Source organism: Gigantopelta aegis, chromosome 6 (assembly GCF_016097555.1).
Source record: "Gigantopelta aegis isolate Gae_Host chromosome 6, Gae_host_genome, whole genome shotgun sequence".
NCBI lineage: Eukaryota > Metazoa > Mollusca > Gastropoda > Neomphalida > Peltospiridae > Gigantopelta > Gigantopelta aegis.
In genome coordinates this window covers 49,750,702-49,777,358 of record NC_054704.1, presented here as the reverse complement: position 1 = coordinate 49,777,358, position 26,657 = coordinate 49,750,702, and the positions used below count along the sequence as shown (strand labels likewise).

At 36.1% G+C, this 26,657-nt stretch overlaps 1 protein-coding gene across 3 annotated transcripts in view; it reads left to right on the top strand.

Moving 5' to 3' along the window:
- LOC121374305 (guanine nucleotide-binding protein subunit gamma-1-like) overlaps window positions 1-26,312 on the top strand; it is a 36,058-nt gene extending 9,746 nt beyond the window's left edge. The window contains exons 1-6 of one of the 3 annotated variants that reach the window (XM_041501358.1): window positions 8,772-8,932; window positions 9,074-9,148; window positions 12,373-12,418; window positions 13,552-13,566; window positions 17,952-17,969; window positions 24,951-26,312. In XM_041501358.1, coding sequence (XP_041357292.1) covers window positions 13,563-13,566; window positions 17,952-17,969; window positions 24,951-25,174 — 246 coding nt within the window. In that variant the 5' untranslated portion in view covers window positions 8,772-8,932; window positions 9,074-9,148; window positions 12,373-12,418; window positions 13,552-13,562 and the 3' untranslated portion in view covers window positions 25,175-26,312. Of the gene's footprint in view, window positions 1-8,771; window positions 8,933-9,073; window positions 9,149-12,372; window positions 12,419-13,551; window positions 13,567-17,951; window positions 17,970-24,950 lie in introns of those variants that run through there. The other 2 variants (XM_041501360.1, XM_041501361.1) reach the window with 2 other exon arrangements.
- The last annotated feature ends 345 nt before the right edge of the window (window positions 26,313-26,657 follow it).

Here is a 26,657-nt window from a genome sequence, read left to right as displayed (position 1 = left end):
GGGCACATGTATGTTAAAAAATAAATTTAAAGCATATTGTCTTAATAATTTTTGTAATCCTGTATTTGTGGTTTACTTTATTACAAATGATCTACGTATTCTAAATCTCCACAGAAAACACTCAGTATCTTCAGTATAAAAATAATTGTGAACCAATATTAATAATAAAGTGACAGACCCTAGTTTTTAAACACTACAGCATATTTTTCACTAATAGAGCCATTTATGACAAATGAAATCTTTTTTATTATTATTATTTAGAATATCCATTTCCATACATGTATCTGAAGTGTATATGGTTATTCTGGTGTTTGTAAAATCATGATTTGCATTTTTTAATATGCACATACTTTTGAGAAGCTCTGGCCTTTGTCTTAAGGATATTTCCACGTTTTAAGATCACAAACACTTCTTTCATTAAATTGTTATACTTTATCCAAATGTGTTACAGGTTTGTAGATTAACCAAACTTTTAGTGTTTGTTCTCAAGGTTGCAAACTAGGGTATGTGACTTTAATATATTTTTAGACCGGCCTCGGTGGCGTCGTGGTTAGGCCATCGGTCTACAGGCTGGTAGGTACTGGGTTCGGATCCCAGTTGAGTCATGGGATTTTTAATCCAGATACCGACTCCAAACCCTGAGTGAGTGCTCCGCAAGGCTCAATGGGTAGGTGTAAACCACTAGCACCGACCAGTGATCCATAACTGGTTCAACAAAGGCCATGGTTTGTGCTATCCTGCCTGTGGGAAGTGCAAATAAAAGATCCCTTGCTGCCTGTCGTAAAAGAGTAGCCTATGTGGCGACATCGGGTTTCCTCTAAAAAAAACACCTGTCAGAATGACCATATGTTTGACGTCCAATGGCCGATGATAAGATAAAAAATCGGTGTGCTCTAGTGGTGTCATTAAATAAAACAAACTATACTTTAATATGTTTTTAACAATGTGAAAATAGATATGTACAGGTTTTTTTTACTAAAATGTCTGCAAGATCAGTATAATTTTGCTTGGAAGTACTATTGTAACATTGATTTAATTAAAGCATGTACCCAATAATTCATACTATGGGTGTATTCGTGATCTTTTTGCATTTTTAAAATGTGCATCTAATAGGAAAGGATTTTTATCCAAGAAAATAATCTTAAGGTCTGCAACCTAACAATTATGGGATCTGCAAAAAGAACATTCAGAAATTGCAATACTGATATATTTGTTTTTGTTTTTAAACATTACTCTTATGTTAGAGGTCTTGGTTTTTATTTATTGTCAGTACAAGTAGTTGTGTGTAAGATTTCTTCTTCTTTTGTTTTTTAAATTTGTGTTGTAAATCAAATGCACGTGAATGTTTTCTGTCTGTAACTTGTACACATTAATTGTTAATAATCATTTGCAATGTGTATTTTTATTTTGTCTAATTGGTAGTGCTAGTGCATTTGGCAGTTAAGCTTGTAGTAATATTTGCTTGAGTAACATCAATAAATCAATTGATTTTACATTTTGCGTTTTGTTTTTGTTGTGTGCATGCTGTAACATAAAAATTATGTTTCATATTTCATTTTCTTATACACCTGTTGTTGAGAACACCATTCATTATTTATGATAACACCAACCAATAACACGCACACACTTATGTATTAATTTAATAACATTTGACTAGCTGGTTCTAGTTGATGACTGAATCATACCATCGTCATCCAATGTAAACCAAATGCATGATTGAAATGGATTGATCTGTGATGTGTAAATTAACCTGAAACTGATTTGTCTGTGATGCGCAAGTTAGCTGCTAGTCAAGGGCTGTATAGTAAGTCTTTATTAGAACAGTCATTTTGATTTGTTTAAAAACGTAGGGTGGTTTTATTTTTAGGATATGTAAGAATTAGAATGCCAGACTACATGTTTATCTATTAAATGCCATTTGTCTTAAACTCGTTGTTTACAACTAAGATAAATGGCATCTAATAGCCAGTCATGTTGTATTGTCTATGTCGTATACATGGATGTAAAAACAAAAAAGAACTTAAGTATAAGGAAAGGAAATGTTTCATTTAACGACCACACTCAACACATTTTATTTACGGTTATATGGTTAAGGACCACACAGATTTTCGATCAGCAGCAAGGGATCTTTTATATGCACCATCCCACAGACATGATAGCACATACCACAGCCTTTGATATACCAGTCGTGGTGCACTGGCTGGATTAGTGTAAGATGACAGAATAAGATATTAAAATACTAGTATATAATTTTCAAATATTAAAATGAAAAGAAAGGAACTATTTTATTATTCAAAAGACGAACATTTACGAATGAATTGGTGCTAAACATTTATATAATTACATATGTTTAAGTGTCAAACATGGTAAATGTGACAGCCTGCAAGAAAACACATGCTGCTGTCCATGAAAGCTGAGGTATGGGTGTGAGAAATAGGTGTTCATGGTAGATCTCTCTTGAGAGAGATTGAAAATGTTTTAAATGTCTAGGATTAGTGAAGTTCAGTGCAAACGCTCAGTAGGCATGCTTTAATCAAACGGGAGTGTCAAATAATGTTCACAGTACATCGAAACCGGCCTGCCTTGCAAAGAGCACTAGAACATGAATAACAAAAATACCGGCTCCCCATCATAAGCAGGGAGGGAATGGACATGGTGTTATTGACTTCCCGGTTGAAAGATAAATTAATGTACTTTGTATATATAATTTTAGTTTTCAAAAGTTTCAATGGGAGCATACCACCGAACCCTGTAGAAACTTTGCTATGCACCCTTGATCTCAGTCATCCCCCAACCCACCCCCATGTCTATTTGCTTCCACCGTTCCTGGGTACACCGTATATACTGTTTGGTATCGGTATCATATCAATACCGATTTTGCTGGTTGGAACGGGGGGTGGGGGCGCAATGGGCCAGCTGTGGAGGTTCGATCCTACAATCCAAATACCTTGGCCGAAAGAAAGAAAGAAGTGTTTTATTTAACGACGCACTCAACACATTTTATTTACGGTTATATGGCGTCAGACATATGGTTAAGGACCACCCAGATTTTGAGAGGAAACCCGCTGTCGCCACTACATGGGCTACTCTTCCGATTGGCAGCAAGGGATCTTTTATTTGCGCTTCCCACAGGCAGGATAGCACAAACCATGGCCTTTGTTGAACCAGTTATGGATCACTGGTCGGTGCAAGTGGTTTACACCTACCCATTGAGCCTTGCGGAGCACTCACTCAGGGTTTGGAGTCGGTATCTGGATTAAAAATCCCATGCCTCGATTGGGATCCGAACCCAGTACCTACCAGCCTGTAGACCGATGGCCTGCCACGACGCCACCGAGGCCGGTCACCTTGGCCGAACGCTCTATCAACTGAGCTATATCCTTTCAATACGGACACCGTATAATCCAGATATGTCTATAAGCTATGTACAGAAATTCAGTCAGAAACAATTAGAACATTTTCTAATTTAGCACTTCAAAAGCATTGTATGTTAACTTGCTCGTTCCAACCAACGCATCACAACTGGTCAAAGGCTGTGGCATGTGCTTTCCTGTCTGTGGGAAAGTGCATATAAAAGATCCCTTTCTGCATTAGGACAAATGTAACGGGTTTCTTCTCATGATTTTAGTGTCAGAATTACCAAATGTTTGACATCCAATAGCACGGCCCCCACCCACACACACACACACATCGGTTTCTTACGGATTTGGGTGCGCTTTATAGTAGATTTGATTCGTGGCAGAAAATTTTTGTTCGCAAAATATTTTGTATAATACTAGGCCTAAAGAGGTTGCGAACTTGCAATTTACAACTTATACGTTTACCTGTAGGTCCTATTCCTTTACAGGTTTGCCAAGATGCTTATCGACACATGGGGCAGTGGTAGAATTATTTTAGGGAGAGAGAGTGCATCGTCCAAAAAGGGCACCTACGGTATACCAAAGTACACTGACATGTATTTTAAAGAGGATTTACATGATACTTTCAAGTTCGGGGGAGGGGGTAAGCACCCTATCACCCTCCCCCAGGATCCGCGCCTGTACACGAATTGTAGTTAACTTGGTTGAGATACAAGTCAAAACGTGCTTCTCCATCACTTTTCTTACACCCTCCCCGGTTTTTATTACCTCCTTTTCTAATAGGGGTGGTGTTAATCACAGAATTTGGCCGATACCCCCATACAATTTGGAGACAACATATTTACTGATGAATATAAACATTTTATTTTCTTCAGATTTACCATACTAGTATATAACCCCTTTGCTAGCACGATTGTCCTCTAGCCCTCCCCTGTTTATATGTTGACAGGGGAGGGCTAGAGGTCACTCGAGCTATCCCTATATGCTTATCCCTGAAGTTACACAGGTCCCTCTGGATACAGAGAATGGATTATTCACTCTATGATGATTTTGTTCGGGATCCCGAAAACATATAAATAACATATTCCAAGTAAAATATTTATCATAGAGTGACAAATTTATATTTTCTGTACCCAGTGGGGGAGGGGTAGGGGGAACTGTACAACGTCAGAGGGTATGTATTGGTTATATTTCTATTTTTAATGTTTGTTTGTTTGTTTGTTTACTTAAACCTAACTCTCCTACTTGAACTCTTCCTCTGTCCTCCTCCGTGCCTGCTGTGATTAACGTCATCATGCACTTGAGGGGCGGGACGTAGCCCAATAGTAAAGCGCTAGTCTGGTGCGCGGTCGATCTGAGATCGATCCCCATCGGTGGGCCCATTGTGCTATTTCTCATTCCAGCCAGTGCACCACGACAGGTATATCAAAGGCCGTGGTATGTGTTATTATGTCTACGGGATGGTGCATATAAAAGATCCCTTGTTACTGATGGAAAAATGTAGCGGATTTCCTCTAAGACTGTGTCAAAATTACCAAATGTTTGACATCCAATGGTCGATGATTAATAAATCAATGTGATCTAGTGGTGTCGTTAAACTAAACAAACTTTAACTTTCCATGCACTCCGACAGATCCTCCCAGAGGCGGTACTATGGTTTGTAAGGGGGTACAATGGTTTTGTAAAGGGTGTGTCTGTCACAAAATTCTAAAAAGGGCAATTTGAGTTTCTGGAAGTTAAATAAGCCAAATTCCCTTTGAAAACATGGTTACGCCCAACAAAAGTACAAATAAAACAGGAGCATATCGTTGAGGCAAAAACAATTTTTGTACAATGCAAAATTACAGTACACACACACACACACACTCACACTGTGTCCAGGGAAAACGTAGGCACAAGGGTCTGTTAGATTTATATTCGAATCTCCCTCGGGTCAATACCGGCCTCGGTGGCGGCGTGGTTAGGCCATCGGTCAACAGGTTGGTAGGTACTGGGTTCGGATCCCAGTCGAGGCATGGGATTTTTAATCCAGATACCAATCTAATTAAATTAAAATTATATCTAACAGCAGCCAGTTGGAGCTCATGTCCACCAATCAAAACCTTGCTTGCAGAATCATGCCAGTGATTTGAAAATAATTTGAAAACATTCCGAATTATCCTGAGGGTATACGATAATGTTTCATGTGAATTACGAATGCCGTATTTAGACCAGTAGAACTAATTTTAATCAGATTGCTAACAACACTGCGTAGTCTCCAATGTCCAAGAAACATTTCGTCTGTAAATAATAATTTAAATATTGACCAATCACACTTCGCCTTTTATAACGTTATTTGGGAGCATACAAATTCTAAAAATATCGGGCGAGTCTATTTTAGTGGCCGCAGTACAGTGAACCATACCAATACGTACGGAATGGGTTATCAGTCTTCAGTTTTACATAACAAATTATTTATTTATTTTAAAAAAACATGTTTTAAGGCATTCGTAATTCACACGAAACATGTCGTATACCCTCAGGATAATTCAGAATGTTTTCAAATTATTTTTAAATCACTGGCATGATTCTGCAATACGGTTTTGATTGGTGGACATAGGCTCCAACTGGCTGCTGTTAGATCCACATGTAATAGTGGAGCTAATTTTAATTAGATTGTCCAGATACCGACACCAAACCCTGAGTGAGTGCTCCACAAGGCTCATTGGGTAGGTGTAAACCACTTGCACCGATCAGTGATCCATAACTGGTTCAACAAAGGCCATAGTTTGTGCTATCCTGCCTGTGGCAAGCGCAAATAAAAGATCCCTTGCTGCTAATCGGAAAGAGTAGCTCATGAAGTGGCGACAGCGGGTTTCCTCTCAAAATATGTGTGGTCCTTAACCATATGTCTGACGCCATATAACCGTAAATAAAATGTGTTGAGTGCGTCGTTAAATAAAACATTTCTTTCTTTCCCTCGGGTCGACCGTCGAAACTACGCTACTCCCCTGCAAAGGAGGAAGGGATTTTTTTTTTTTTTTAAATTGAAATTATATTTGCTTGCACATGTTTAAATTATTCGCTATGCTCTTGTATTCGCATATATAAGAAACAAGTTAAGCAGCCCCTGTATTTTTCACAGTCACTTGTCTTACGAGTGTTGGCGTTGAAAGCCTGATAACAACTTCGAAAAAACAGATGTGTTTTGCAAGAATACATCTTTGACAGTAAGAAACCATAACAAGTGTATCCAGTTTTTGAAATTTTAATCATACTTCTAAGAAGAATTCCAATATGCTGTATTTGAGCCAAAAACTGAAGCACAATAAGTATGGCGGTGCAGAGTCAGAAACACAAGTCAACATCATGATTGATGAAAAATGTAATTTGAAATCCACAGATGACATTCATTACACAAATCATCAATAGCGGGTAAACCCGCCACGTGCCCGGATGACAACTTCCACCATTCGTCTCATCCCTCCAGTAAGTCGTCTGATCTGCTGCATGGGCAACTGCTGCCATTATCGATGAAGAGCTGCCTCTAATTGTGCCAGAGTCTGTACAGGTGGGGGTCAGTGCCTGTACTCGACGCCCCCAAGATATCCTAAACATGCTCTAGCGGGTTTAGGTCAGGACTCATGGCCGGCCAGGGCAGGGTCGTCACAGCTTCAGTTTGGAGTAAAGCTGTTACTGCTCGGGAACGATGTGGCCTAGCGTTGTCACCATGTACAGAGGTCTGGTGGCGAGTGGATGGTTGTCAAAATGCGGCACAACAAGTGGTTACAGGACGTTACGAATGTACCGATCACCAATGAGGTTGCCTTGGATGGTGACAAGATCCAGTTTACAATCATGTGACAGGCAACCCCAAACATCAGATTCCAACCTCTCCGAGCCAAACACCACGCTAAACGGCGTCTCTCATGATGATCAGCAAGAAAGGGACACTTGATGACCCATCTGGCTTTCAATCCCGCAAATTTCAGACGATTCCTCACTGTTCTGGCTGACATCCGTCTATTGGGTAACTATTGGCTTTTCAGAACAGGAGACGTAGCAAAGGGTTGACGATGTACGAGCCGAAGCAGGTCCCTGTCCTCGCGCTGTGACGTCATGCGCGGTCTCCCTGACCGTGGGAGATCCTTTACAGCATTGGTATGCCCGTGTTTTCGTATCAGTCTGCTGATTACGGTGTAATGATACCCCAGTTGACGTCCGATACTTTTTAAGGTCATGCCGGTCGCATGCATACCAATAATACGCCATCTTTGGGCCTCTGATAACCGTCGACGTGCCATATTCAACGATTAAACTTAAACAATACAAGACAGTGACGTTAAATGTTAACAATTGCAGTGTATTGATACTGCATTTTGAGCAAAGCATGGGTGGCATGATACACGTGCATGTTGTTCTGTTGTGGGACGTCACAGTTGTCATTGTACTCTCCTATTATTTCGATGGAACACCATTCTTGACATATTCGTCACGTAATTTGCAGTTTTTACGAATGGAACTGTTTTAGTACTAATTATATCTAGGGATGCTTAACTTTTTTCTTTGTGTGTGTGTGTGTGTGTGTGTGTGTGTGTGTGTGTGTGTGTGCATTATTATTTTCGTCTTTAATTATTAACACACTTAACCAACTTTGGTATGAATCTATAATCTTTAAATGATGTTGAATACTGCTTTTGCTTTCCTAAAATATACCCAAAATGTCATAAACACTGAAAATGCACCCAGATGCAATGCTTTCACGTTATTTTTGTGTGAATACCACGCCCTTTATGGTAGACCGATTACGTGATTCCAAACATGGTCGCGCACAGTACTTTGACGTCACTGGCCAATAAGCCCGTCTATATGATTGTAATCGCTTCACAATCAATTAAAAAAATAAAAATATTCAGCGATGTCAGTGATGTTGAATGATATGTCAATATAACAGTCGGTATTGTTACAAGCTGGCAGCAACTATAGTGACGTCAGAATTGTGCTATAATAGTTTCCATGTATTATTATGACCAATGCCATAAAGATAGCCTGAGAACATACGATATGTATGTAACTTAGTGCACGGGCCGCGGCGCCCATTAAGTCAACACTTTTTATATCCGTTCGGACTAGTATGTAACTGTGTATTGTAGGCTAATATAAAATATAATATGGGCCTAGTCTGAATTGGACGTAGAAAATGGGGCGGCTTGTTAGAATCGGACCAACGGCAATAATACTAATAGCCACAATAATAACATATTGAATAGCAAACCGATGTAATGTTTGTGTTATCAGTCGGTTATTCTCGTACGAGGCCCTCGTATCGGTGGCGTCGTCTTTATTAAATGTGCGACGTGCATTAAATAAAGTATACAATACTGGGGATGTCCAAAAGCTATAACATGCTACATTCTGGGACAGCCACATTCTACATCAGGGCGATTGCTCTATGGGATATTAACTCAAAATTGAAACGGACTATAGTTTGTGTTATCTGGAAGTTATTGATCCACAAATTGTCTGACTCAAATGTACAGATGCCAAGCCGCCGATCCATGAAGCTGTGAACACACTGATAAATTCACACACAGGTACAGTTACCATAGCAATAGTTTCCAGTTAAGTCTGGTCAATATTGCAATTTCTGATTAGATTAGGGTGGCCATTTTTGTTTTTATCTGTGTTCCGTTTAAAGGCGTTTCATTACTGGTATTTTTGTTTTTCTTAATTAGGTCACTATCCAGATTCCTTGTGCCATTCACCATTGGTTTCAGAAGAAGCTGTTTGCTTTGTTTCTAATACACCAAGTAAGTGTTGGGGCCAGGTGTTGTATATATATAGTATTTAACAACCGCTATGTTTAGTGTGTTAAACAATAGGCCTATATTAGAGTAATTAGATTATTGTTCAAACTTGTCAGATCGGGAAGGGATGGTAGCCCACAAATAATTCCCAATAAAAATGTATTATTGGTATTGAATTTTACTTGTAAGAATGCAGAATATTGCATGTAGTTTTCAATATTTTACAGGGCAGCACCCCCCTGGATTTGAGGAGCGGGACTTAGCCCAGTGGTACAGCGTTCGCTCGATGCGCGGTCGGTCTGGGATCGATCCCCGTCGGTGGGCCCATTGGGCTATTTCTCGTTCCAGCCAGTGCACCATGACTGGTATATCAAAGGCCATGGTATGTACTACCCTGTCTGTGGGATGGTGCATACAAAAGATCCCTTGCTGCTAATCGAAAAGAGTAGCCCATAAAGTCGCGACAGTGAGTTTCCTCTCTCATTATCTGTGTGGTCCGTAACCATATGTTTGACGCCATATAACCGTAAATAAAATGTGTAGAGTGTTTTGTTAAATAAAACATTTCTTTCTTTCTTGTTCCCCCTGGTCTTGAAGTCCCTCAAAAGCTCGAGCACTTCATACCTTCAATGAGTGCTCCGCAAGGCTCAATGGGTAGGTGTAAACCACTTGCACCAACCAGTGATCCATAATTGGTTCAACAAAGGCCATGGTTTGTGCTATCCTGCCTGTGGGAAGCGCAAATAAAAGATCCCTTGCTGCTAATTGGAAAGAGTAGCCCATGTAGTGGTGACAGCAGGTTTCCTCTCAAAATCTGTAGTCCTTAACCATATGTCTGACACCATATAACCGTAAATAAAATGTGTTGAGTGTGTCGTTAAATAAAACATTTCTTTCTTTCTTTCTTTCTTTTCATACTTTCAATCTATCGGTCAGGCCATAAGCATATGGGCTCCCATTTTTTAAAGGTGGGGGCAGACTGATGTTTGGTCAATCTAGGATCAATGGCAAAATATCCGCCCTCCCCCCTCATTCATACCATCAAAAAATCCCCATTTCTCACTCTACCTAGTGTACCGCAACTAGTATATCAAAGGTCGTGGTATGTGCTGTCCTCTGTGGGATTGTGCATATCAAAGATCCCTTACTTACTAATGGAAAAATGTAGCAGGTTTCCGCTCTAAGACTATCAAAATTGCCAATTGTTTGACATCCAATAGCTGATGATTAATTATAGTAATAAATCAATGTGTTGTCGTTAAACCAATCAAACTTTATCTTTGTTACATGCATGTACAACTTGGGATAGTGGTGTGTCACGTACCATAACAAGGTCACTGTGACCTACTTTTCACATATTACTGCACATTACAGGGCTCGAACTTTACAACGGCACTGTGGGCTTGGGGCATCACAGATGGCACTTTTCTGCTGCAGGATACAAATTACTGCTGTCGGTAAAATTCAACAGCAAAATTAATATATCTGGTGTACATTATCTGTCAGTATTTAATATTTGTACATTTGAATTATGTCTACATCACAGTTTCTGCCAGAGGGTAAAACGGGTATAGCGCTTTACCCAAACCAAATGTTTTTGTTTAAGTTAACATTTTGACAAAATTAATTACTCTTATCATACTGTATGGTTTTCTTAACTCTAACCCTAAACTTAACCCATTTTCTTTCTGGGGGAGGCCCCCCCCCCCCCCCCCCCAATACTACATGTATGTGCTGAACTTGGGATGATGGTGTGTCGTGTACCATAGCTAAGACTAAGGTCATTGCGGCCTACTTTTGATGGGCATATGATGTACCCCACTAGTGGTCATCTTTTGGAGTGGACAATCTTCAAAATTATTCTCAAAATTAGACTCCCAAGTTACTAGTCGTATTAAAACTGTAACTTTTTTCAATCACAATGCAGGGAACTTGAGACAAACAAGGAAAATACTTTTGAAAATGAGGAAGTCTGTATACACGTCTATATCAGGAATATTATAAAAAAAGGTGGAAGGTAAAAGCTGCTTGTAAAACGTGAAGGAAGGAAATGTTTTATTTAACGACGCACTCAGCACATTTTATTTACATTTATATGGCATCAAACATATGGTTAAGGACCACACTGATATTGAGAGAGGAAACCCACTGTCGCCACTTCATGGGCTACTCTTTTCGATTAGCAGCAAGGTATCTTTTATATGCACCTTCCCACAGACAGGATAACACATACTACGGCCTTTGATATACCAGTCATGGTACACTGGTTGGAACAAGAAATAGCCCAATGGGCCCACCAACAGGGATCGATTCCAGACCGACTGCGCATCAAGCGAACATTTTACCACTGGGCCCTCTAGTAAAACAGATTATCAGAAAGATTGTCCATGTCAATAAAGTTCTTTTCGATGAAGACAAATGTACATATTGTATACCGTGTCTGTAAGTTTATTTAAAAATACACTTAAATGATGTTAAACACATAAGTACATGAACAGCTCCCCCATTCTCACCCCTCATTCACTTTGTTTTGACAGGGCTCAAATTTAATGGCGACCATGTGCCAAATTGCCGTAATGTCCTAGTCCTATGCCTCAATGCCCTCAAAATTAAACACAGTCTCACGGCCAAATTGGCCGAGCCTTATTTTGCATGGTACTAACTATTCATCATACTGAAACATGACTCATGAAATTTGTTTTATTATAGAAACGTTGACACTTCTTTATTTTGAATGTGTTTTTGTGTTACATAAAACACTTGTGGAAGTTTGCTTTGTTGCCATGCTTTCTGGATGTAATTACCTAAAAAAATTCCATTAATATAGGTCGAATGGCCATGCCCTCTATTTTTAATTTGCCAAATTCGAGGCCTGGTTTTGATAATTAAAATTTAAACCAATAAATAATTTTAGGCCTCTGGAAGAAGTTTTTTTTGTTAATGACACCACTAGGACACTTTGAATTATTAATCATCTGCTATTGGATGTCAAGCATTTGGTTATTTTGACATTGTTAGAGAGGAAACCCACGTAATTTTTCCATTAGTAGCAAGGGATCTTTTATGTACACCATCCCACAAACAGGTAGCACATACCACAGCCTTTGATATAGGCCTATGGAATGCACATAGTAATTATTAAATGGAAGCTAGACATTTCAGTAGCAGGATACATGCAATGTTTAATTTCAAATACTGTATTTCACAAGATGTTCTTTTCTTTTCAGAAACAAGTTAAGATTGCCTTTTGAAACAATTTACTGTGAACTACAGGTATGTTTTGCAGTAGTACTTAGTCCTAATGTATTATGTATGTCACATGTATTCATTAGGCCATTCAACAATTACATAGCATATAATGTATTCGACTACTTTACAACAGCCATTACATGTAACGGTATGCATTCCTGTGTGCTACAGCCAGTGTGTCAAACTAATCATGCAGGTAGCTAACTAAAATATTTAGGTCAGATGACTAACACTAATGAGGGCTCTACATTATGTACTGCATGATAGCTATATGATTGGTGAATGATTATACTTTATTTAATCATGGGATGTAACCAAATGGTAAAGTACTCTCTTGATGCATAGTCGGTCTGTGATCAACTCTCATCTGTGAGCCCATTGGGCTATTTCTTGTTCCAACCAGTGCATCACGACTGGTATATCAAAGGCCAGGTATGTGCTATCCTATCTGTGGGATGGTGCATATAAAATATCCCTTGCTGCTAATTGAAAAATATAGCAGGTTTCCTCTCTGATTATATGTCAAAATGACAAAATGTTTAACATCTAATAGCCGAAGATTAATAAATCAAACTTTTATTTTAACGGATAACAAAATTGTGGATGTGCAGCCCCACCCTTCTATTTTATTCTTCAAGAACATTGTGTTGAGATACTTTTTTTTTTTTCATTTCCGCCCTTCTTTCTGTCCATTTGGCCCACATGTTTTTTTCACAATGCTTTGAGATATTGAGCTGAAATTTTGTGTATACATACACATGTAGCTTCATCCTGTACTGTTACAGATCAAGTTTGACTTTCATGGCCATGTACCCATTTTTGACAGAGTTGTAGCCCTTGATACGAAAATGTGTTGGGCCTTGTAGGGGACAAATATTGCTTGTTTACATAGAAATATTTTTTCCCAAAAAATATGTTGGGAAAGTTGGTATGAGTTTAAAATTTCATAATATGCTTTTAAATGAGTTTTAACATTATTTAGTGTAGTTATATGCCAGTACGTCGGTTCCCCTTTGACACAAAACATACTATAGTGATTGAAGGATAAACTAAAATACAAATGTAGGCTAGATAATTCACCAATTTTATTTTTTATATATGATAATGAGATATTTTATATATGTGCATATTAATGAAAGTTTTATAATATTTTTCAGCTTTCATCATTATGGGTAAGTGTTTTCTTGTACATATCATAGTATTAGAACTTTTCAGTCGTTGCTGTATCATGACTGCCCTTGCTTGGTATATCTGTATTAATATATGTGTACATGTATGTGTAAGTTTGACCAGTGCTGAAAAGCAGATAGTAGAGATTAACATTCCTGTATATCCAAGATAACCTTGATACTGTGTCAGCAAATGCATGCAAATTGGAGTCTGTCAAGATCAACCTTGATTACCTACACTTCAAAGGCTAATGCAGGGGTGGCTGCGGATGCTACATCAAAAAACGCTACCTGCAGCCAGTATTCCAAAGTAAACTGAGATACATTTATGTAAAGGCATACTTTCTCCAGATATATTTGTCTGACAAAGATGTTATATTTTTCCTTCTAAAAAATATTAAGAAATGATTATTTTCATGAGTTAAAATGCTAGATTTTCAGAACACTTTGATTTTTTTTGGTAGGGGGAGTGAAGGTGGGGGTGTGTGTACCTTGGTGTCTTACCCTTAGATATGCTCATGTAATGTTATCAACGTTTAGCATATTATATATTGACAATGTTTAAGGCTAATCAAGTTAGCAGTGAAAATATTTTGGACTTTTCAACAAGGACAACTTTTTACTTTTAAATATTGTGTAAAAAAACATCTAGGATTTTAAAATCACCAAAGTGCAACTTTATGAATTTTCATATTGATACATAATTAACAGGGAAAACTAGGTTAAGAAAAAATAAATTTGTTTTAAAACGAGCTCCATGTATTGATTTTCAAGTCATAACTCTTAAGTTTAATGTAATCATTTTTAATATATACCATATAGGTCAAAATTTCATAGGCTAAATTGTAAAGTATACGAATTGTCAACAACAAAAACATCGGTGTTCATGGTGACATGACCTTTGTCTTTCACCTTCTTTGTTAATGCATTTACTTCAGCTTTAGTGGGGGACGTAGCCCAGTGGTAACGGCTAAAGTGCTCATTTGATGCTCAGTCAGTCTAGGATTGCACTTACATGTAAACAGTACATGTAAGTTTGGTTAATCAACAAACCTGTAACACATTTGGATAAAGTTATAAAAAAGTGAAACAAGAGTCTGTAACACTGAATAGGTGAAATACCCTTTAAAAAGTAAGACTACAGCTCATCTTCATAACCATTACTTCTCTAAGGTATGTGAGTTTTGAAAAATATGAAAAATGCATTTTGAGGTATTACAAACACCAGGATGACCAGAATGTACAGAAATCAGTTATGAAAAATGGCTCTGATATAAGTGAGAACTATACCATAGTGTTTAAAAACTACTAGTAGGGTCTGTCACTTTAATGTGTAATTGGTGTTAATCTCCTGTGCATAGCAGCCATTAATGTAGATCGCATTAGGAAACCTTGGATGAGTTGAGCATCACACAGTAAATTAAAGATCTTCTTTTGGAGCTGGAAGCCGTGTTATTATATACAGGTCTCCAAACATTAAGTTGTTACAATTTAATAATGCATCATGTAAAAACAAAACATTCAGCAGGCTGTAACAATTGACTATATAAAAAAACAAAAACAAAAACATATATGCTGTTACATGTAGTGTTATTGTTAATTGCCCAGTTGTCCATTTGCTAAGGCATTAAGTACACGTGTATAGAAGCACATTCTACTAGTATATATATGTGTTTTCAGTTTTCTGTATTCATGGTACAATCCGGATATAGCAGGCAGAGTGGGTTCCAGCAAAGAAATATATTCATGAATGAAATGCAGAAAGCAAATAAATGCACATTCTGTTCTGACATATTTATATTTATTATATGCTCTACTACAAATTTGATACAGTTTTGATGTAGGTATATAATAAATTCATACTTTGCCATAGAATTTTATACAATCTAGGTATGTAATAAATACTGGTATACACTTGGGTATATTGCACTTGATGGACATCATTGAATGAATGAATGAATGTTTAACGACACCCCAGCACGAAAAATACATCGGCTATTGGGTGTCAAACTATGGTAATGCAAATAAATAAATGAATGAATGAATGAATGAATGGTTAACGACACCCCAGCACGAAAAATACATCGGCCACTGGGTGTCAAACTATGGTAATGCAAATAAATAAAGTGATGATCAACATCAATATAAAAATTCAAGGTTTAAACAAAAAAACAGTGTAAAGAACTGTGCAAAAATACAAATAAAAATATCACAGAAATTTACGGACACCGAATTTTACTCTAAACTTCAATTTGTGCTGTATTGGCCATTCTCAAAGAGAATGTTACACCCCTGCACCACGGTGAGGTTACAGCACACGCAGGGGGGACATCATTGAAGTGACCACACTTCCAAGGATTTTTGAATGTTAACTATATGAACCCTTTACATATAAAATTGTACATACACTGTACACACATTTTCATTTCATAGTCAGTGTCATATACAAAGCGTGTCTATGCAGTTTGTTTTAACACAATTAATAGTGAAATACATGTCCACATCTAATGGGAAATATTCACAATATTTAAGATAGAAGAATACGAAAACATAAATTTTGTAGTTGTTACTTGTAATTATGAGACTATGAGTTTTTCAATTCTAAGCATATTCATGTACATGCAGTTTAAATGCAGTTTAAATGTACATGTATGTGTAGTTTTTATTTATTTATTTATTGCCTTTTTTTCCCCGGTAATTATTGTACACAATACATGTACCGTATATCTTCGCCTGTAAGTCGATCTCGGCTATAAGTCGAGTCCCTAATTTCAAGCCATGAAAAACAACTTATAAATATTGAAATATTTCATATTTTCAGCACATGAGGACAATAATGTACAATATTTGAACAAAAGAAAATTATTTTACAAACTTCGGTTTTCACGTTTTGTACATCGCAATATTATCAGATTTTCCAATCAAAATATTATTATTACTTAGCATCAAAATGAAATATTCCCTTAGTAGAGAGTGAAAGCTGTTTGACTGTTACTGTATGGTACTGTACAGATGGTTTTGTGCACAGACAACAACTTTATTTATAAACACTGACAACAGATCACTACGATAAAACTGAAAGTATTACGTTTTGCCGCCATATTAATACATGTAAGGAGGATAACTCTGGTAAGTACACTGGTTTTTGTACCAAATGATGTGTGTCCCTATTGCTCTAGTGAACTGGAGAGATCAGTCTATTGTAAGGGAAAGCTCAGTAATATTCATGAAGTTAATCACCGACAAAACATTGTTTGAACAACCATTAATGCCAGTGACCAGATTTCAAAATAAACTCAGGCAACAGGTAGTTAGTATTGTTTACATTTTTACTATTAGTGATGACTGTTAATTTAACTAAGTGGACTGTTGTCTTGGCATGTGAGTGAGATCGCACGCCTTTTTGCATAACCAAAACCGTTCTAATGCCCCAAAAAATAGGTTATAAAAAATAAATGTGTCAAATTAACATATTTGAGTATAAATACATGGCATACTTCAACAATAAAACTTGTAAAATAATCCCCAAAACAGTAATATTTTTTGGTGAAATGTTTTTACCCTCTTAATAGTCGACCCCCCAAGTTATAAAATAATTTTTGGGTGAAAAAAATACGACTTATAGGCGAAGATATACGGTAGCTATTATTATGGAAATACTATGGAAGATCCAGATGCTGAATGTTTGATGTCATCATCACAGTGGCGTAGCGTGGGTTGCCAGCGCCCAGGGCAAGGCAAGTATTGTGCCCCCCTAACCCGTGGACCGTTCGCACTCCCCGAGTCCCATCCACCAGTCCAGAATTTTGTGCCCAGGGCAACCGCCACGGTGGCCCCGCCCATGCTACGCCACTGCATCATCATTCATGCTACTTGGATTTAAAAAAAAGTTTACTTCGTATGATGTACATGTCTATACTTTGAGGTGAATTTAAAAATGAGGGATAGTTCGAATAACCAGAACTTTACTGTGCACATACAGTTGTCAGCTTTATTATGTTCGCATCAAAATCATTCTAAAAATATTGGTTTGAAAACATGCATGTGCTTCATGAAATGGTCTTTCTTTAATGATCTTTGATGAACAGTGTTATGGTGATCTCATTTAGGTCATGTCATTAGTTCAGTCATTTTAGCATGGAACACCGTCTAGACTTCTGATACGTAGATGATTGTGAATATATGATATGCGGACATGTATACATGGTGTGGTAACTAGCTTTGATAATTTTAGTTCATCATCATCATGGTAATCTTGATGCAATCGTTAGCATGAATAGTCAACCTCTTGACAAGCATTTTGACTTTTAAAGCATGTTTCCTCTAATATTTTGTACTAACCAATAATTCTCGCTCTGATGAGTTTGAAATTTGTCTCTTTCATATAGGAACTCAAGGGAATGCCGGTGAGAGATAGATATATATTATGTAGAATTTTGCTAGATCTATACTAAATGTACAAACCCATTCAGTGCTGGATTGATTCGGTTCCGTTTGTAACACAAATTGTAGTGGGTATTGTTTTGTTTTGTTTTTTCAATTTGGATACAGTTTTAAAGCATAATTATTCTCAAAATTAGTCTCCATTCCACATCGATAACATTTTAAAGATGTTGCTGATGTTAATGCACATGTATACAATTAAATTGTGTGTATACATTATTTATTGTTCTTACTTTTACAATAGAATAATTTACTGATATTTAAAATCATTATGGCAGATTTTGTTGAACCGTTTCAAAATTGTTAATTTCATTTTATTTTACATTACGTAAACCAAATATTTTATTAAAATCCTGTATAGCAAGGTCAATGATCTTGGATGCAGACCTTGCCTTTGCATGCAAGAATTTTGTTTCTTCATGTAAATGTCTGAAAAACTGGTTTAAAGAGAGGAGCCAGCACTGAATGGGTGTCTCTGTATTAATTTTAGAACTAATATTTCTTCGTGTCTCACACATAGTTAGAATTCTTTTTCTGTATATATGACTTGTTGCAGTTGGCACTATTTTTTGAAATTTGTGCACTTGACTATAAACAATTTGTTTTACCTGTTACCTGTACAAATGCATTGTAGATCCTGATATATTTTATTATAGGAGCCCAAATTTAGGATTAGGAATACACTGGAAATGTTACATGTAATTAAAAGTTTAAAATGTTTGTTAAACAACCAAAAAGTAAAGCTACTTTAAGACAATATTAATGCAGTATATCACAAAAGTAACTTTGTATATGACCCTAACATCTCGATTTAAATTCTAATTTGATGGCATTTAAAAATAATGATTTAAATAATTTACAGTATTTATATTGAACCTATAAAGTGACATTTTATTGCTCACTTATACGAATGCATCAAAGAGTGCCATGATACATTTAGTTTTAATTAATTATTTACAGTTTGTTAAATTTTGGCATATATAGAGTAATTGTACAAGGATATTCGTTGGTACCATATGTATTCATGTACTACAGAAAATATCACAACTGTCAGATATTGTTAAACTGAAGAATTGAGCATGAAATGCCAAAACTATGTACATATCTTATACAGGGTTTATACCGGTCATGGAATTTCCAAATGTCATTTTACAGATCTGGAAAATCATGTAATTTAAGAGTTGAGTCTTCAAAAGTCATGGAAAATGCAATTTGATTGAAATTTCGTTTTTTAACAGTTGAGAGATTGACAATGTTTATGTATTTATTGTTTTAAATCGTAATTTTATTAGATCGTGTAAATGCAGACCTAGCTCTGGGTGAGCTGGAAAATTAAACAAATTTGCAAAAATTGAAGAAACATAATAACTATTTTCTGACAAAATATCAACTATTACAGGAAATTCTTTTGCCAGTTTTTAAAATGTGTAATTGGCGAATGTCAGAGCTAGCACTATAATGATCTGCAAAAAATTCCATGAAAGTCCTATTAAAAAATCTTAATGAAAATGCATTCATGGAATTTAATTGATTAGAAAGCGAATGAACCCAGATTGTTCTTTGTTTTCTAATGTTAGGTGTACAGATACATATATTTTCCACATCAGTGTAAAATGAAATGTGTGAAGATCTAATTGATAGTGAAGACTAGACACAATAGAATTGTCTTTCACAGGGATTCTAGCTTATGATATTCAATGTTGGGCTAGTAAATAACTACTATTGCCATGCCTGATGATTAGTGGAAAAAAAAGGTTCTCAAATGCTACATTTAAGTCGTCGTCGCCCGCCCCCAAATCTTAGTGTTTTTAATCTCTATCTCCCTCTTTAGATAAACTTGTATTAATTAAAATAGGGCTAGTAAATTTTTAATTGGGCTAGTAAATTTCTAAAATCATTGATCCCATGGCTAGTGGATTTTGTAAAAATTCTAGAAACCCTGCTTTCATCACACCTCCCCTTTTGCAAAAAGCGGGTGAGCAGTCATGCTCCCCAGATATATATTTTTTCCATGTGAGAAATTTCAAACAAGGAATTGAATGCCTAACATGAAAACAACTAGAAAGATAAAAACTAATAATACAGCTAAATGATGAAGGGCTAGTGAAGAAACATTCGCCACTTACCATCCTTGAGGCAAGGTGAGCATGAGCAACTGTTTGCATGCCATGGAGAGGCCTGGTATTGGATAGGTCACCTGGGTTGTCACCAGTAAGTGCCCCGCGGCTAGTATATTAAAGGCTGTGACATGTGCTGTTCTGTTTGTGGGGAAATGTTTATAGAAGATCCATTGCTGTTAATCGGTAAGAGTTGCCCATTTGGCAGCAGCAAGTTTACTCTGTTACTATCCAGTCTAGTTGTTGATAGTCATATGTGATAAGCACCAAATATCCATAATTGCTTAAAGGTATAGAGGTGTCGGTTTAACCCCAAAAAAAATTTGCATTCTTACTACACCATAAAGAAAGAGGTCCAGCTACATATTTTCAGTATATTGTAAAAACAAACAGATTTAGATTCGAATTTAGAATTATTTTGGTTTACCAACGAATGTCCTTAAAATGAAAAAATGTCACTACGGACATTTAAAAATTGATTGATCTAGTGATGATTTCTGTACAGTTTTATTTTTATTTGTTCACACACAATTTGTGTAGTTGTCAGGATGGGAAAGAGAATATCACAGCATCAAAAACTGAGTAGATAATTTGACATTTTGAATTTTTATTTGAAAAAGCCCAAACCACAACAAAATACCACTCAATCTAGCAGACTCATGACTACCTGGCGTGGTCCTTGATTTTGTGGAAATAATACATCATTAACAAGATTGGCAAGTTTGACATAATGATGCTATAAAAATAAAGGGAGATAATTGTATTTTTATGATATAGTTCTTCCAAATGGAGTAATATTTCCTCATTTTAAATCTGACAAATTAAACAAAGGGAGATAATCTGAGACATAAAAAGAAAAAGAAAAAAAAAAGAAAAAGAAAAAAGTAACTCGAAGTGGGTGCATTAATCCAACACAATTTGTGGTTATTTTGTTTAAAGAGCACAGCTAGGTACTAATATATTTTTGTCTTTCCATCATTGAATTCTTGCGTTGTGGTGCTTTGTGTGAGGAAAGTGCTTTGTTGTGTGTTTTAGCTGCATTTTGTTGTCCAAGATCCGTGTAGACACGTATGTGTGCATGACGACTGGCAGCTTGTGTGCCGGCACGCCTCTGTCACTGTGCACACCAGTTCAGTACCGTATGGTTTGACACTTTTCACCTGTAGGCTGTTGCAAGGTTTAATATGACAGTTGACAGGGCAGGTTTTTCTTCTCTTTTCATTCTCCTTTTAATCTGAAAATGTTTTCTCCAGGCAAATATCAGGGGTGCAGAAATGGAAAATAATTTACTAGCCCACCAGAATTTCTACTCGACCGCCAGCCTATAGAAAATATACTTTTTTTTAGCAATATTTTACTATATATATATATTAATATAATATATTTAATGACAAAAACATTAAGAACACTTGGTAAGTTATTAACATCACTTGGGAAATGAGTGAAATCAAAACCCAAAACTTGATTGACAAATCAATACATGTTGAAATGTTATGATCAAGACTACGTTTTTCACATTTCTTTCATATAGATTTACAAAATTCAAGTGACATCCTGTGAATATTTAATAGAAGAATCTATTGAAAACACCTGTAACATACTTTGAACATAAACAAATAATTTTTAGGAACTATTGACCTTTAACAATGACAGTTCCTGTTTCCTGTGAATTAGGCGAAAACAGAATCGATTTGGCTATATCGGCACCTCAATGTAATGGCGATAATGATACTTTTTTTTTTCTCTCTTTTTGTTTTAGCTGTAACGGCATTTCAGTACCGGTATATTGGTGAAATTGATTACATTTCACCAACTTCTAGCTATCTGCTAACACTTCTATCTCCCATATATAGACATACAAATTTAATTAAATTATAAATGATTAATATCTTGTTTTATTGCAGATATCATCGTTTTCAACTTGTAACGATACCGTTTTAGTTATATATACATGTATATTTTTTTTGCTGGAGGGGGGGGGGTGTGTGGGGGAGCTTCGTTATAGCCATAGTTTGTGGTGCCTTTTCAGCCAACGCTAAGCTCCGTTTTGTCCAATTTGGTTCCATTTTTGTTTGGAGCCATTTTGGCATGGTTTCATTTTTGCTATAACCCGTTTCCAGAATGTCGCACTTGCGTAATTCAGAACTCCAAGGGTCGTCTATTGACAATGCGGCGCATGTATTGTTGTGTATTTCGGCATCGTTCAGAACCGTTTGTTTGAATGGTTTGGAATTCTTGCATGGCTGATGCGGAGTCACAGATTCAAAATAATAATAATAATAAAACTAAGTAAATAAAATTATAATAGTCAGTCAGAAAAAGATAGATCGCCCGTCAGACTGGTAGTTGCATTTTTTAACTTGTCCGTCAGAATATTTACTTGCATTTGGTGAGCAGGTGAGTACTTTCTGCACCCCTGTATATATATATATATATATATATATATATATATATATATATATATATATATATATATATACAGGGTATATTTTGTATTACTGATTATGTTGAAACAATTTATTATTATAGGACTTTATTTAAAATGAAACCCCCTCACACATACCCAAAACAATAGATACATTTTTTTTTATGGATCATTCTTTTTCCTTGTTAGGTCTGTTACATGTAATTAAGGCTAATTTTTAGAATAATATGTTTGCTTATTTAGGCCTGGTATTGAGGACCAACATTTGTTTCACTGTAACTCATAATTTGTATAAATTGTGTGTAAGTTTTATGTTTGTGAACTACATTGTACGGAGTGGGTCACTGTGTTGTCTTTCTTGAGAGAATGTGGAAAATTGTGGCTGAAATCAGGTACTGTATAATGTATTTTATGTATGGTAAATTTGTTATATTACATTACTCACATCAAAGGGTCTTAACTCCTTACTGATCGTCTGTAGATCCAGAATAAAACCATTGGAAGTACCCTGATCAAAATTTGGGGGGTGTGGGGCACTACTTTTTATAAAGAAATAAAACACTATGCTATTTTCTGAGATTCTCAAGGGAGCAACTTCTGGCGCCCCCCCCCCCCCCCCCCCCCCCCCTCTCAATAGGGTACGACCCTGTAGTAGTTAATTTAGGGACCGTTTTGGTACTTACACTTTGATTATGGTATACATATATGTAGCTACCTGGTTAGTTTGTCCTAATTATACCAACAAACAAATGAATGAATGATATGACAGCCCAACTTGAAAAATACATTGGCTATTAGATGTTACACAAAAGTAAGTACGAATTTATATGACTGTTATTACAATTGTTGATAGAACCTGAAACAGAATATAGAATGGAACATGGTCCTAATTCGATAATTTTGGTTGGTGATCTAATACTAATCTTATGACCCGTTGACAAATTTCGTTTGTTGATTCATGTAACCCTGAATGTACAGTGATACGTATTTATAATATATATATACTCTTGAAAGAACATATTAGACAATTGTCTGTATTTATAATATATATATACTCTTGAAAGAACATATTAGACAATTGTCTGTATTTATAATATATATATACTCTTGAAAGAACATATTAGACAATTGTCTGTATTTATAATATATATATACTCTTGAAAGAACATATTAGACAATTGTCTGTATTTATAATATATATATACTCTTGAAAGAACATATTAGACAATTGTCTGTATTTATAATATATATATACTCTTGAAAGAACATATTAGACAATTGTCTGTATTTATAATATATATATACTCTTGAAAGAACATATTAGACAATTGTCTGTAAAGTATCATTCCCTAAAGCAGATATAAATTATTCCATTATCATTTTAATGTTGGATTTATGCAGTAAATAAAAATAAAATAAGCAGAAAATAAAATAAGCTGAATGTAGGTAATTGTTTAATAGATTTACATGTAACGTTCTTGCCTGTTTAGAGTGATGTTTAACCCAACATGTTGCTCTCTTAGTGTTATGTTATACAGAGGTTAGGACAGATCCCGCATGTTGCATGGTCATTCATGTACATTGACAGCACAGAGATAAAAAAACTCAATCTTTCCGGCAGGGTGTGCAGAAATGGAAAATATTTCACTATCCCGCTAGATCAGAACCAACTAAAATTTACTAGCCAGTCAGAATGTGTACTAGTCCGCAAGCCTATAGAAAAGATACTTTTGTTTAGTAATATTTTAATATAGATATATATATGTTTAATAACAATTTTTTTATTAAGAACGCTTGGTAAGTTATCAGCATCACATGGCAAATGAACGAAATCAAACCCCAATACTTGATTGACAAATCAATACATGTTGAAATATTCTGATAAAGACTACGTTATTCACATTTCTTTCATATAGATTTACAACATTAAGTGACATCCCGCAAGTAATTAATAGAAAAATCTAATTCAAAACACACCGGTAACATATTTTCGACGTGAACAAATAATTTTTAGGAACTGTTGACCTTTGGCCAGCTCTGTTTCCTGGGAATTAGGCTAATTCGGAACCACTATCAAAACAGAACCATTTTTGTAATTATTCAGTGTTTGTCCTATTTTCAGCCCTAAATGTACGGACCAGGCCCATTTTAATTATCCTGTGTTTGTCCTACTTTCAACCCTAAATGCACTGACCAGGCTCATTGTAATTATTCTGTGTTTGTCCTATTTTCAGCCCTAAATGTACGGACCAGGCCCATTGTAATTATCCTGTGGTTGTCCTATTTTCAGCCCTAAATGCAGGGACCAGGCCCACTGTAATTATCCGGTGTTTGTCCTATTTTCAGCCCTAAATGCTCGGACCAGGCCCATTGTAATTATCTGGTGTTTGTCCTATTTTCAGCTGATATGCGCATGAACAAACTGCAGGAGGGTCTCCAGCAGCAGAGACGACTGATAGAGCAATTGCGCTGTGAAGCACAGATCACGCGGATGAGGGTCTCCCAGGTGATTGAGGACATTGTCAAATACTGTGAGACCCACCGCGAGGAGGACGTGCTCATAACGGGCTTCAACAAACCACAGGAGAACCCATTCAAGGAGAAGGGCGGATGCACAATCTTGTAGACTTGTCCATCTGGTGTATCGGGTCAGCTCAGTCTGCAGGATGCAGAGGGACTTGCTATAAACATTACAGACAAAAAAAAACCCCAGTTCTTTTTGTGTTTTGTTGTGTAGGCCTAAATGTAAATTTGAAACAAATGTCTGCAGTATGGTTGAGTCTGCACTCAGTGGTGTTTGAGTTTTGGATCCAATCTAAATAATTTATTTAAAAGCCCAACGAAAAATGAAGTACTACTACTACTACTACTACTAGCAGTTTAATATTAATATTTATTTTGCATGTTTTCTCTTCATTTTTTCAAATCATGCAACAGTTGGCAATCACTAATGTCAATGTTTTTACCCAAAAACTCAGGAGGGTTTTTCATTATCTTAATAACTAGCAATTAATTTATTGACATAGCTGTAACATGAATTCATTTTAACTGATTGTATTATGTAATTATGACCTCATAATCCAGTTGTAAAAATACATTATTCTTTAACGAAGTGGTCTTCTGCTAGAAAGTTGAATTTAAGAATACAACATGCGTTTTATTTACTTTAATAAGGTTCTTAAGACTTTAAAGGCGATCAGATAAATACTTAGATCAATAGGTGGTACATGTAGCCAACTAATTTTTCAGCCTTTCTTCTTATTGTTTTATTCCCTAGTTATCAATGTGTGTGTGTCATGTTATCGAATCTCCAGGCATCATTGTGGCAACTTCTCATAGGTGTTCTCATCATAAGCATTACAAGAATCAAATTATTTAGAAAGCAACTTAGAATTGCTAGATTTACATGTTGAGTGTCTTTAAGTTTGCTTTTGAACAAGGAAAAAAAAAAATCAAAAATCAAAAATTGTTTTGGTAGGAAATTTCGGAATTGAAGTTTGTTTGGTAAATAAATAGATGCACATTTTTAAAAACGTCGTCTTATACTTGTTTTGAAATGGTTATTATGTTGTGTACTGAACTGATAACAAAATAATGGTGGATTGAATAGAATTGCAGAAATTAATTTTATTACTATTGTTTGGTTTGTGGTGGGGTGTTTTTTTCTCAAAATAGCAGTATTGACAGTATCATGCTGGGGAAGAACACATGACATTTGTATACAGGATAGTGAACAGGTAGTGAATGTTTTCTCAATTGAATTGGGGTTCTGGGCCGCATGTTTTTATACAAACTTGGCCGCTTTTCTGGCCGCGTGGTTGCCTGGTGCCTATGTGCTTAGTCCACCCCTGTCTGTGATTAACTGTTTAAAATTACCTTTAGCAAGTTTGAAAACAAGGACAGACACACAGTCTTCCTGTGATTAATGTTTAAAATCTTGTAAAACATTAGCTCGTTTTTAAAACAAGGACAGACACACAGGTTGTTCTGTGTGTACATGTTTTTTGGCATATACAAGAAATCAAAACATTGGCTTCCTGTTTTTATGGTAGTGCTGGTGCATTACTTTAGATGTCCTTAACGGTCAAAATTCTAACTGTTTTTTTTAT